Source organism: Colletotrichum siamense, assembly GCF_013390195.1.
Source record: "Colletotrichum siamense strain Cg363 chromosome Unknown KSG_Cg363_contig03, whole genome shotgun sequence".
NCBI classification, from domain to species: Eukaryota; Fungi; Ascomycota; class Sordariomycetes; order Glomerellales; family Glomerellaceae; genus Colletotrichum; species Colletotrichum siamense.
The window spans coordinates 5,997,902-6,012,222 of record NW_023501016.1 but is presented as its reverse complement, the minus strand read 5'-3'; the positions used below and the strand labels follow the sequence as shown (position 1 = coordinate 6,012,222).

Sequence of the window (14,321 nt, the reverse complement as noted above, 5' to 3'; positions counted from 1 at the left end):
TATTCCTCCTTTTCCATTATCAACCCTCGGGTCTGCATGCCAATGTCGCAGTTTCCGTCTGCCTGGTAAATTAAACCCTTCAAGCACCCGTCAAACCCCATCCAGCAGCACATCTTGCCTGTCACAGAACAGTCAAATCGAAGGAAAAAGCATCTTGGATACTACCCCTCCTCAACAACCATGATCCCACCGCATGGGATGGAACATTACATTGTTTCCAATCACAGTTGACGATTGCCTAATGCTTCTCTATTCACCGAGTTGTCAAAGGTAAGGCGAGAACCAAAGAAGACACAAAGAAAAGAAAAAACAAAGTTCACCTCTTATTCCCGGAGTCTTTGATCCGAGTTACACTCGACGTGGTTCACCATACTGACTGAACTGTTCGAAGCTCAGACTCTCTGTCCTGCAGTGAATCAACTACATTCGGGCCTCCTACGAAGAGCTTTCTTATTTGAGAAGAGTTGTGGAATGCTTGGGAGGAGGGGGGAGAACCAACCGATCTGTATCTCCATCCTTGCCTCGCCCCTGACCACTTCACCGCACGCACGCCCCCCAAACGACGAAGAAGACAAAAACCCAGAGAAAGTCCGCAACTCGAGATATCCCAAAATCCTCCAACTTACACGCAAATTCTCTCAACTCCTTTTTCTTCCCCCCCCACGGTCATCATGACTGCGGAAAGCATGTCTCCTATTAGGGAGGACTACATCCGTCAGCTCACCCCTTACACCGCCTTCCTCGCCGCCCTCCGCGCCGCCGGCTGCCCCGCCGCAGCCTTCGACCTCGTCCACTTCTCCGACCTCATCCACATCGGCCGCCTCCCCGGCAAAACCGGCGCCCGGACCGTGACCCACCCGGCCTTCGCCGCCCCCTTCGTCTTCAAGGGCGTCAACTTCGACGTCGCCCGCCACGACTTCCGCGAGCACGTCGAGAAGACCCTCCTCCACGAGATCCGCACCCTCTGCACGCTGCCGCCGCACCCGAACATCATGCCGCGCCCGCGGATCCTCGTCGTCGTCCCCGACGGGGACGTAGACCGCATCTGCGGCTTCCTGCAGCCCGTCATGGCGCGCGACAGCGTCGACGAGCAGGTCCTCCGCGCCAACAAGGCCAACACCCGCCTCCCCCTCGGGCTGCGCGCCAAGTGGTGCTACCAGATGGCCCTCGCGATCCAGCACACGCACCAGGTCGCGGGGAGCTACCACATGGACCTGAAGCCGGGCAACATGCTCGTCGACGGGGATGACAACGTGCGGCTGATCGACTGGGAGCAGAGCGGGGTGTCCATGTTCACGCATCCGCCCGAGGTGGCCATCGACCAGGAGGCAGAAGAGTCCGCCGTCCTCAAGAACGCCACCAAGAACAAGCCGCGCATCATCTACACGCCGCACGAGGGCGCCCCGCGCAAGAACCAGAAGTGGGGGTTCCCGGACTGGAACGTGTTCCCCGAGTGGAAGCGGACGTGCCCGCGCGCGGCGGAGCTCGCGGAGGTTTTCAGCCTGGGGCGGACGATGTGGATGCTGCTGGAGCAGGTGGAGCAGTCGCCGGACGCGGCGGTGTGGACGGAGGCGTCCAAGGACGTGCCGGCGGCGTGGAAGGCGATGGTGATGCGCTGCATCGAGCGGGACCCGAACGACCGGCCGGAGCTGGACGAGGTTGTGGCGTTTTGGGAGGAGCAGGTTTTTTGTGATTTGGACTAGCAGGGCGTCAACGGAGCGAGCGGGCATTCGCTTGTTTTGGGGAGAGGACTGATTTCCTCCCCCGTTGTATAATTATGGTTGTGATGTTTTGTTTGGATACATATGACAAGCGTTCGATGTTTTTGAAATAAAGATGATTACCGATTTTCTAGTGCCCCTGATTTCCCCACGCCTCACCTGAATTCACTGGTTAGAAAGAAGTTCCAAGTCGCCATGAATCACGAAGTACTTAGTGTTCTATCGGCTGTGAAGGCCGTGTAAGACATCGTCTAGATAGGTTTGAAATATCGCTGGTCAACAATAGCAGCAATGCGTGGAGGACGCTCCCACCAATACGTTACTTCACAGACAAGGGACCTAGTAATATTAACACATGTACGGTATTTCCCAACTATGGTTACTCAAGCCATTCTGTTGGAAACGTTGCAGCCAACAAAGCCTTGACTGAATGTCATGTAACGCCTCACGAACTAATCCGAGTTGCTCGGCTTCATGGTACTTTTGTCCGGCGTTAAGCGAGGAGGCAGTAGTCGCCCCTCACAACCTTCGCGATCTTGCTTTTCCACGCCAGGTGCGTGATACGAAGGCCTAGATCCACAAACAGTACCCATTCCATCCAGGTGATCGAAGAGAACCTCACGCGTTATAATCCCACATCGACAAGAAGCCGTCGTCGCAAACCCCCATTCAGCTAGACAGATACCCGTGTGATCCTCCTCTGGAAGCGGGTTCACGATGCATATCCGCACTATCCGCAAACGACACACCCCTCGTGAACCCAACTAAGCCCCTTTTGCTATTCAGAATGCGCCGCGTGGATATGATGGGGTGTGCGCCTTGGTACGCCGCGATTCCCTCTCCATGTTCTCTATATGATCGTAATGTTGGTCCACATATGTCGGAATCAAGCTTCTCGCTAGGCCCCGTTGATGCTGCTTGTGCTGTCGGCCGAGACCCAAGATTGTCTCCTTAAATTTTCGCCCAACTCTGATTGGGCGTCTCTGACCTATCAAGTGTTGCGAATCCCGTCGAGGGAATATGGCGACGTTACATGCACCGGTCCAAAAATGCCATTCTTGAGCGTATCTTGGTTAGCACCCTTGTTGGGCCGCGATCCCGACGATCGCCGGGTTCACTCGCAGCGGCCTTACCCACGCACAGGAGAGACTAGCTAGATAAGGTACCGATAGTTAAAAAGCTGCATCTACATGTATTGACATTGAACCCCACAAGAATTTGTATCTACCCGATCTCTCGTACTTTTCGGGTACGCCAGGTACGGAAACGAATCCGAAATCTCAGAATCAGGTCCAGCTTCGGTGGTTGGACATTCCTAATACGTTTCACCGTCGTGGAAACAGGGCTCACAGACGAACGTTTCCAATTGTCCAGAAAGCTGCAAAAGAAAAAGGAAAGTTGATCATCAATTTGATACTCAAAGATGACGGCCGGAGATGGTTCTAGGCCGAGACATCACCCGCGTCCGTTCTTCCTCCATACTTACATTACGTGTTCAAATACAATCGGTTTTCAACAAGACTCAGTGTAACTTCGAGCCTTCAATCCACGGCAAAGTCGGTTGTGGGATGCAAGGGTATTGCATAAAGTGGTCTTTGCAACCAATCACAGGTTTTCGCAATTGCGGTCCGTAAGCCCTGAGGATGCCGAATCAGGCTGGCATATCACTCACAAACCACCAGCCAGCCTCATGCTTATTCCTGAATCCTGATATCACAAAGAACACAGGTTGTTGTTTGTTTTGCATTTTACAACACAGATCTAGCCTCGCCTACAGCAGATGTTGGGGGTAATTTGTAAAAATCCGGACATCGCCATGGACACTACTGGCGACCATTCACGAGATCCGCTCTGCGCTCTCTGCCAGAGATTCACGGACGATCTCATAGCCTCGGACTTCGGCCGCCGCTATGAGCTTCCCAAGGATGGTATGTGGACAGAGAAAATGATCTCGGGGAAAACTCATGGCTTTTCCGGATATGGCCCTGGCTTCATTCACTACAAGACTGCCAGTGATCTCGAAAATAGCGCTCAGAGCTGTGCCATGTGCCGCGCCATCTGGGACGGCCATCGCCCGGAACATCGGCTGCTGATCCGCCATCTCGCTCTTTTCGCTGGATATTATTCAGTAGAAACGGAACCGAAACGCTCCATCCAGGCGACGTCGTTGGACGATCGGTGGCAGACAAGTCATGGTTGCGCTTTCGATATAAGCATTACACGTCCTTATGAAGGAGAAATTTCCTCCTTTTGTCTTTCAGATCGAGCAAGTAGGAAAATGCCTGACTTTGCGCGAGCTATTCCGGACAGTTCCATGTCGTCAGACTCGTTCGAGACCGCACGATTCTGGATGAAGAATTGTGTCGAGAATCACTCGGCCTGCTCAACACCAGCACGCGAATTGCCAACAAGAATTATTGATGTCGGGACCATCTCCGGAGCTCCTGCCTCCCTACTCATCACGAATGGCGTTTCTGGGCACTACGCAGGTCTAAGCCACTGTTGGGGCGGAAATATTCCATGCAAGATGACAAAGGACAATCTCAACGCCTATCAGAATGCTCTTCCAATGCACGTCCTGCCGCAAAACTTTCTCGATGCTATAACACTTGCTAGAGAGCTCGGCCTGCAGTATTTGTGGATCGACGCCGTGTGCATCATACAAGACTCGGCCGAAGATTGGGCCACGGAAGCAGCGAGAATGGCAAATGTCTACAGCAACGCGAGAGTTACAATATCGGCGCTGGACTCCGCCGGCAGCACCCTTGGCTTCCTCGCCCCAAGGTCCCATAAAAGGGTCAATTTGGGCCAAGGATTCATCTTTTCCGAACGTCCACTGGACTACCGCCAAGCAATCGCCGGGGGCCTCCTCAATAGCCGCGGGTGGTGTATGCAAGAGTGGGCACTATCAAAGTTCACGCTGTCCATTGGACGCGAACAGATGTATTGGGAGTGTCCGACCATCACGGCTCGAGAGGACGGGATTCCTCATGACGCATACTACTACGCCACACCCATGAGCTTTGAGGTAGCGCGTAAAAACCTATCCCTCGGAACTACGACGAGCTTGCAACATTGGTATACAATTGTGGAAGAGTTTAGCAAAAGAAGTCTGACTTTTGGCGAAGACAAGCTGCCAGCGCTGGCAGGTGTTGCTAGTCGTTTCGGATCAACCAAAATTGGCGGTTCGTATGTTGCTGGGCTTTGGGCAGAGGAAATCCTCCAAGGCATTTTGTGGCGAGCGCGTACGTCTGGTGCGTATGGTAAGGAATTTCCTCCGGACCTGCGGTTACCAGCGAAGCCGCGGGCTCCAAGTTGGAGTTGGGCTAGCATTGATGGGGAAATACTGTTCCCTATGAGGGTAGGAAAGGTACCCTGGCAGCCGCATGCCTCCATCCAAATCCTGCGGATCGATATGAATGTTGCAATGAACGACTTCGCGGCCCCAAAGGTTGAAGGCGCTTTGAAGCTGCGTGGACTCATCGCTAAGATGCGATATGCTCCTGGTAATAGGCCCAAGCGTAGTGATGCAGTTCACGAAGGCAGTCTAGCCTTCGAAGGAGAGACGCGTTACGGAGGGACTATTACCATGGACCGTGACCGCGCAGTGGCACGGGATTGCTGGGCACTTGTCGTGGGGCAACGGCATACTGATATTCTCACTCTCGAGGAAGTGGGCCACAATAAGTTTAAGCGAATAGGATGTGGTTCGAGAGACTTGAAGTTACATGGCGATGACAGCTTCTCCTTAACGGATGTTTCATTGATTTGAATATTTGAGTGTACTGGGAGGGACTAATTCGGACGTGCGGGAGATGCAGTCAAGTCGTTCCGAATATACTGTCAATCTGAGCAAACATCATACTAGTCCTTGGGAGCCGGCGCAGCTTCCGAATCGTTGGCTAGAAGTGCTTCAAGCTCTGCTCCTCGTTTCCGCCTTTCCTCCAGGGAGATCTCTTGCTCAGGCGATGTTGACCAGCCAAGGCCTAATTCGGGGTACTGGAGCGGGATTTCACCGTCGCGGGGCAGACTATCTAAGTAAATGGGCCACGGATTTCCCATCCAGGCATTACTGGACTCATGATCCCGGCGTTGTTTTGATGTCAAAGGGTGAACAAGGACACTGAGCACGGTGTTAGATACAGACTTGGGCATTGTGATGATTGGCCTCTTTGTCTGGTTATCTACGCACCTTAGGTTGCCCCGATTTGATGCCAAATAGTAGAAGACATCTGAGAATGATGAGTCGGGAACCCAGACTAGATACGACCGGTTAGCCTGAACACAGATGCGCTGATGTAATTTCAGGTCTACAAACTTTCGTATGATCCGGCGGGGTGAGGTCCGATGGGATACTCATTCACTCGGAACAGTGGGACAGCGACGAACGCGCCTGTGCATGAACGTCAGTGGCTGTACATGAGCATTGTGGTAGACCGGTGTTACCATCGCGGCGAAGCCTTAGCACAGCATCACGAAGCGCAAGCGCCCGGGCAGTCTCAGTGGGCGACTGCAGCAGAAAGTAGATATGAAAGTGCCACTCCCGAGTCCGACTCTCGACGACAGTCTTCAAATCGTCCTGTGGCGCGGGCAGCGTGGATTGAGTGACCATGGTCATTCTGAGAGAGTAAACAAACCACAAACGTTCAAGCTTTGTTGTTGTTGCTCTTCCCCGACTTCTTTACGGAGGCGGAGGCGCGTTCGGAATGAAGTTAAGATTCCGGTGTGGCTGAGACTACCCTCGGAAGTTGGACATGCGGAGTAAACAGCTGTTAGAGCACGCTATTAAGGGTATGATCGGTATGATTCCTGACCCTAGCTCACCACCGCCACAGTTAGCATAAAATAACAAAAAATAGTGTTTTTAAAGCTACTTTACTATATTAGGTCTATATAAGTTAAAACTAGGTTTAACGAAGGTTTTTAGGGTTATTAATCCTCTAAGTTATTATATTAAACTAAAATTTAGTTACTAAGTAATAAGATTAATAATAAGCTTATTTAAAGAAGCTTAGTTACTAAGAATTCTAAGGTATAAATTTAATAATATTAGGACTATTATTATATAAGAGTATTAGTTTTTAATAATATAGTAATACTATATATAGCTAGAGAGAGCTTAGCTAAAAGCTTTTTTTAATTTAAGATATTTATATAGTAGTATATTAATATATTAATAAAGTATACTATCTATTAACTTAACTATTAAAAGAAGTAATTATTAATATAGATATTTTTAACACCTTTAAATAAGTATTTAATAATAATAATAAGGAATAATAGCTTATTATAGTTTTATTAATTATTTTTAAAAAGTATATTAATAATAATTTTAATAATAATAACTTTAATAATAAGATCCTTACTATCTTTAATAAAATATTAATCTACTTAAGTAGCCCTCTAATAGTAACTTAAATTATAGAGAAGCTATTAATAAAGTTAAATATAAAGTTTATTAATACTTTTTATATATTAAAATTAACCTTCTTTATACTAACTTTATAGTTTTAATTTTATAGTATTAAAGACTTAAAGTTTTAAAGTATAAAGTATAAGTTAATAATCTTTTTATATATTATAAACTTTAGAGAGCTTTAGAGGAATACTTCTTATTATTTTAAAGTTACTTAAAGTATAGTATTAAGTATTTTTTATATTATACTTAATATACTTATAGAGCTATATAAAGAAGTAGTAATTTAATTAATAGAAGATAATATCTTAATAGAGATTAAATTAGAGCTAAAAAATTAGGTATTTAATAACTATATAAGAGTAATTAATAGCACTTTTCTATTTACTTATATACTTTAAAGTTAGTAATATTAGTTTTTTAATAAGAAAGGGAATTTCTTATAGAACGTCTTTATAGTAGTAAGATTTAACTATACTTTTATATATATACTTATTAGTATAGAAAGTAGTATAAATAATAAATCTTTACTTTTATATACTTTAGTAAGGTTATTTACTTTACTACTAAGTAGATTTTACTTAAGCGATATAAGCTTTAGTAAGAAGTATTTAGAGGTTATTACTCTATTTATTAGTAAGTAGTATTATTTATATAATTATTTTAATCTCTAATAGTAGCTATAGATAAAAAAAGAGTTATATAATCTTAGCTATATAAAGCTTTATAGTATTATTAAGTATATTTTTAGGTTATTAAAGAGGAAGTTTAAAATTATAAGAGGTATAATATATAAATATAACTTTAGTATCTAAGTAAAGTTAGTATATATAGTAATAATACTATAGAATTTTTTAGTAAAAAAAGAGGAGGTATTAAGAGGGTTAATATTATAAAAGATTAATATACTTAAAAGGGCTAAAGTAAAGGTAATAATATAAGTAAGTTAATAACTAAGGTTTAAGGTATAGTTTAATATTACTATATTATAATAGGAGTTTTACTATTAATATTTTGCAAAAATAGGTCTTTAGTAATTAATAAGCTAAATTTATATTATATTAATCTAAGTAGTAATCTATTTAAAAAATACTATCCTAACTAAAGCTAAAAAAAGACCTTCTTATTACCTCTCTAGCTTACCTATTAAGCTTTATTTTTTTAACCTATTAACTACTTATTATAACTATATTAACCTTTTATAACTATATTAATACTATAGTAATAGTAGTAGTAATACTAATATCTATATACTATTAATTAATAAAAACTCTTATTTTAACTCCTTCTTTTCTAATATTAAAAACCTAATTACTTTACTTAATACTATTAAAAAGAGGTTTAATATAAAGGTAAAGCTTTTTAACTTAGCTTTAACTTTAAATAGCTACTAAGTATTAGCTACTACTAACTTTATATTATCTACTCCTACTATATATAGCGCTAGCTTATTAATACTTATTCTCTATAACTTATAACTTTAAGTCTTTATTACTTTAATATAAGGGTACTTATTTTAATATATTAGTAATAGAGCTACTAAATTTTCCCCTAAAAATACTACTTCTAAGATAGCTATATTAGTAGTATTAATTTAATTAGGATCTTACTATTATATTATATATTTATACCTTTAAGTTAAAGTAATAGTTAGTACTTATACTACTATAAGATTAACTATTCTTAATACTATTATAACTTATAAGAAAGGTAAGCTACTTATATTAAGTAGTAATAAGGCTAACTACTTTACTAGAGACCTTACTTTCTCTTTAAAAAATCTTAACTAGTATATTAACTAACCTCTAAGACTAAGTTTAGTAATATTCTAACTTATAGTAGTTTTAGAAGGCTATAAATATATTATTAATAATTGATATGTAACGTAGTGAAGGCGTTCACTGCCTTCAGCGCGATAGGCGCCCCAACCACGCTCAACATAATCAACGCGGTTAGCATATTAAACGCAGCAAAGGCCCTTAAGGCCTTCAAGGTGTTCAACACGCCTAAGGCCTTAAACGTAGTCAACCTTCTCAATACATATATTACTATAACTACGTTACCAACATAACGTATATCAATTAGTAGCACAACCTTAACAGTTGCCTACCTCCCTTAAATCGAAGAAGATAGCTAACCCTATATTAACAGTTAACCCTATTAAGTTTAATAATTAAGTTCTAGCGCATAGCTAATCCCATAAGGCTTAAACAACAATAATATCATATTAAACTCTTCCTCTAACTAAGAATATCCTAAAAAGACGTAAAACCTCACTATTATACCTTAAATAATATTAACTAATCTTAAAGTAGTAGAAGACCTTAAAGCTAAATTACCTAAACCTATTAGCTATATAATAATTACTAACTTCTAAGCTGCTTATAAAAACTACCTAGAGAAGTTTTATAGAACACTTACTCCAACTAAACATTTACTGCTCAACCTTAGTATACAAGCTACAATTTCAGCTATAACTTACAAGAGATTTAAACGCCATATAACAAACCGCTATAAACAAATCTAAACTGCAGACCTAAAAAGAGAAGCTTATATTAACACCACAAAACTCAAAAGCCAAGTGTCAAAGACTTAGAGAGATAATCCCAACACATTTACTAACTCAGTTAAATAATAATATCATCTTAATGCACTATATCGCATAAGATATATTAAGATTAAAAACGCCTTAAAACAAAAACCTAACCTCACCTTACCCTTTAGCAATAACAAAAAGATAGAAGGTTATAAGACCCTAAACGCTAGCCATATAGAGAAACCAAAAAGCTCAAAACCTTAATATTTAATTAACACTCCATCCTAAGATCAAGAATTAACAGCAGTTCTATTAACTTTAGAGGAATATATTAACTTCAGATAAAGATTCTTAAATACTTTAAGATCCCCACCTCCAAAGTTAGAAACACTAGGTAATTAACTATCTACACCTAACTTAACCACTAAAACCTTAATTACATTATTAGAACAATCAACTATTACAATAGCAGACACTATCCATTACACAACTAAACTTCCTTCTAGCCAAAGCTAAAGCAGCACACCAGAATCTAGTGATACGCAAAGTTATTATAGTTAAGGACAGTCTCAGCCTATCTATCCCAAACCTCAGCCTACCTCATCAACTACACCAAAAGGAAAAGAGCCTATATTTAACGATAACATCTAAGAGCAAACTAAGGATATAAAACAGGTCTCTACTCCACAAAGAGATCTAGGTGACAACAATAATAGAAGTAATCCTAATAATAAGAAGAACCATAAAGATAAGGATCATAACAAAAGAGGAAGCAATAGAAACCAACCAAACCGCCACTCTTCTAAAGCCCAACAGAGGCCCATTAAGCCAGGACAGTCTAATAATAAAATATCTATTAATCACAACTTTCTATCTATGCTTATTACCTCAGATAGAGACCATATTATCTATACGCTATCTAGCTCTCCTACAAACAATATAAGACGTTCACCTCCACATTTTAAGACAGACATAATTAGCTTATTTAATCCACCCCTATATAATAATGAAGTAGATGATATCTATATCAATAGAAGTTCTAAAACAGTTTACCAAAACATACATCGCTTTATCAACGCTATTAATAGTTATATCAAATCTAACAATAGCAACGTAGCCACAGCAGCCCTAAACCTCCACTAAATATTACTTCGCCACGCATCAGATTAATATTATACTAACTTAATAATTAAAGAGAAGTCAGCCTTAAAAGACCCTCAGGTTAGAATTATATAATAGAAGGAACTATTGCTCAGCAGATTTCACCTTCCACGTAAACTTACTAAAGCGCAGTTATCTAAAGAATAATACACCTTAGGAGACATTCGCAATCATCACAATATCCATCACTAGACAACTAAGGTAGCTTAACTTTACTATAACATAGAAGAGTCTAAAGCAAAGATATTATCTATAACATATAATAAGATAGACGCCAAGCTTATTATAAGTATTCTAAGGCCTAATAGATTAACTAACCATAATAAATTCATAGCTAGCCTATAAAGCATAGTTCCAGGCTAATACAAAATAGTCACTAAAAGATCATAGCGCAACCTTTTACTATTAACCGCTAGAAGCAGGCGTACAGAGATAATATCTTCATATTTAACACCAAGAACAACACCTAAATCCTCTTCAAATTATTATCCTTACTATTCAAAACCAAAAAAGCCAAAAGTCTCTAGCCTAACATCAGCAAAAAATATAAGAACTACTACAAACATCTCAATCAAACCACCATCAACCTACAATAAGTCAGCTCAACCTAGGAAGCCTCAAGTGCAATTTAAACGCAGACGTCAACCTAACTATTACAATCAACATAATTAACATCTAAAAGCGCCAGGACATCCATCTGCATATACTGCCTCCAAACTTAAGCAGCAGATCAACAATACCAACAGTAATAACCCATCTAACAACAATAATTACAATCACATCCAATACCATAAGGCTACCAATACTTCAGAGGCTTACAACAAGGACTCAGTTATTAGCACAGATAATAAAGGCAAAGACAATCATAACGCTAAACACATAGATCACACCAACATTTCATTTCAACCAAATAAAAATTACACTTCAAAGATATTAAGATATCTTCCTCATTATAATAACAAATACCCTCTCTTTAACACTACTTTATTTTCAAACTCTATATTAACTAACCTAGAAATCTATTCGTGTGACACTTATTTGCACAATACAAAGCCATACCCAGATTTCAATAGTATCTTCTCACACCAAACCCTTTCGTCGCCATAGCTAAACGCTACTATTATCAGCCCTATTAAGCCCTAATACTATAATAGCACCCACTCATACAAGCACATATATACTAAAATTATTATCCGAGGTTTTCAAGATAGACCGCTAATTATGATTTATGTTAACACAGGCGCCAACAGATCTATAATCAATAAGGCCTATCTCCACCAATTTCATATCATTACTAGGCACCCTAAGGTCTTTAAGCTGTAAGGAGTAAGAAGCCTAAAGACCATCATATAGGTCACCTTCTTAATACTTATTTACAGTTAGTTACTAAGCAGATATATAGCAACCGCTAAACTATAAATAGGCGCCTAGCTAATACCATACCTTAACGCTAATTTACTTATAAAGCAAGACTTCAATATTCCAAATAGCATCAACATTCTAAACTCTAAATCTTATATTCACATTCTATCCTACAGCAATCTTCACATACCTTTACAGATTTATTCCAAGGTTCTAACAAAGACCTTCACTATACACACCACCACTAACACAATAATACCACCATACGATCAGGCAACCCTTTAAATCACCACGCCAGTAGGATTAAAATAGAATCCCTTCTATTCAGCCTAAAGCAAGAAAGGTATATATTTACATATATAAGCGCTTCACTATTCATTCCTATTATTAATAACGCTCCTTACCCTTTAAAGATCAAACGCAGAACAAAACTTAGAACATTATCACTATTTAAATCTAATAGTTTTATTAAACTATAAACTCATAATTATTTACAAGCTGCTATATTAATATTACTAAACAAATACTTAACACATCATTCTGTTTTTCACCTCACAGATTAAAAACTAGCCACCTTAGTCTAATTGCCCAAGCAGTCAGCCACTAAACAGGGCCAACTCCTAGCCCCCAACTCAAGCAAATCTTTTACAGCTTAAGGTAACACCAAAGATAATCCTACGCCAAAATAAGGAGATATTTACAAGGGAACCATTAATATAAACAGCAAGATAGGCATCACTAAGCCAAAAAGCCTACCCACCATCATCACCAATAAAGGCGTTCATATCTATAATTGCAGCAAAGAAGCCATACAACGCCTTAAGGAAGTGATCTCACGTTATCCTAAGGTTTAGATCAACCAAGGTCCAATTAATCTTCCAGAAGACCAACACTTATACGTTAAACTTATTAATAGTTAGCAAAAGATAAACATAGGATAACATCCATACCCAGCAGGCAAAGAAGACAAGAAACTAATAGACACCATTCTTAATAAGCTACACGCTTAAGACTAAATAGAATAAGGGAAATTTAGACCTACTCTATTCAAAGCTCCTATATTTATAACGTAGCATATTATTAATAGCAAACGCAAAGGCCAAATAGTTATTAATTTATATGCCTTAAATAAGGCTGCAGTTCCAAACGTATATCCAATACCCCTCCAGCAAGACGTTATTAAACGCCTAAAGGGAAAGGCTTAAATTACAGTCATTAACGCTCAATCATTCTTTTATCAGTTTCTCATCAAAAAGGAACATAGAGAACGCTTCATAATTATCAGTCATTAAGGCCAAAAGCAATCAAAAGTCACACTTATAGGTTTTCACAACTCTCCAGCACACACTCAACACATTACAAACAAGCTTTTGCAGCCCTACAAGGAGTTTGCATATACTTTCATCAACAACATCATAATAACATCAACTAACCTTAAAAGCCACCTAAAGCATCTTAATGCTATCTTCAAACTGTTTTCAAACATCAGTCTATCGCTATCTGCCCAAAAATCATTCATTAGATATCCATCTATTAAATTATTAGGATTTACTATTAACACCTTTAGCCTATCCAACACACAGAACCACATTAACGCTATTACAAAAATAAAATACCCACACAACCTTCATCAACTTAAACATTAGATCAGAGCCACAAGATTTCTTCAACATATCATACCACAATATAGCAATCATATACAACCACTATAAGAACAAAAAACCTCATTATTAGCGCAAGCTCACACATAAGGCAAAGATAAAAGTGCAGCCAGAAAAATATTCTGCTAAAACACTCATTTTATTCCAACCAAAAAAGAAATCACAAGCTTCAACAACATCAAGAATACCTTAATAGACAACAACACAGTATTTCACTATAATCCTAACAAACAGTTATTTATCCAGCTTAATTCCTCAAAAAAACACAAATATTCAGCCTTAATTTTCTAACTTAAGGATAGCATTATTTAGAAACCCTACAACGCTATCAAACAAATAGATATACTGCCTATCACCTATATAAGTAAAGCGCTTAACACAGCTAAACAAAAGTATTAGCCCACTAAACTTAAAGTAGCCTATTTAATATAAGCAGTTAAGAAAACCAGACCGTTAATATAATC

The 14,321-nt window shown here is 40.0% G+C and overlaps 2 protein-coding genes across 2 annotated transcripts; one reads left to right on the top strand and one right to left on the bottom strand.

The window, feature by feature from the left end:
- Positions 1-671: 671 nt before the first annotated feature.
- BLUS1 (Serine/threonine-protein kinase BLUS1) lies at positions 672-1,703 on the top strand (the record flags this gene model as incomplete). The annotated part of the gene is made up of 1 exon (XM_036637442.1): positions 672-1,703. One exon carries the CDS (start codon positions 672-674, stop codon positions 1,701-1,703), a length of 1,032 nt encoding a protein of 343 aa, XP_036497428.1.
- Positions 1,704-5,585: 3,882 nt separating this feature from the next.
- Positions 5,586-6,339, bottom strand: DODA-1 (DOPA 4,5-dioxygenase; the record flags this gene model as incomplete). The annotated part of the gene is made up of 4 exons (XM_036637441.1): positions 5,586-5,844; positions 5,914-5,980; positions 6,040-6,114; positions 6,168-6,339. The coding sequence occupies 4 exons, from the start codon at positions 6,337-6,339 to the stop codon at positions 5,586-5,588; spliced, it is 573 nt and encodes a 190-aa protein (XP_036497710.1).
- Between the last annotated feature and the right edge of the window lie 7,982 nt (positions 6,340-14,321).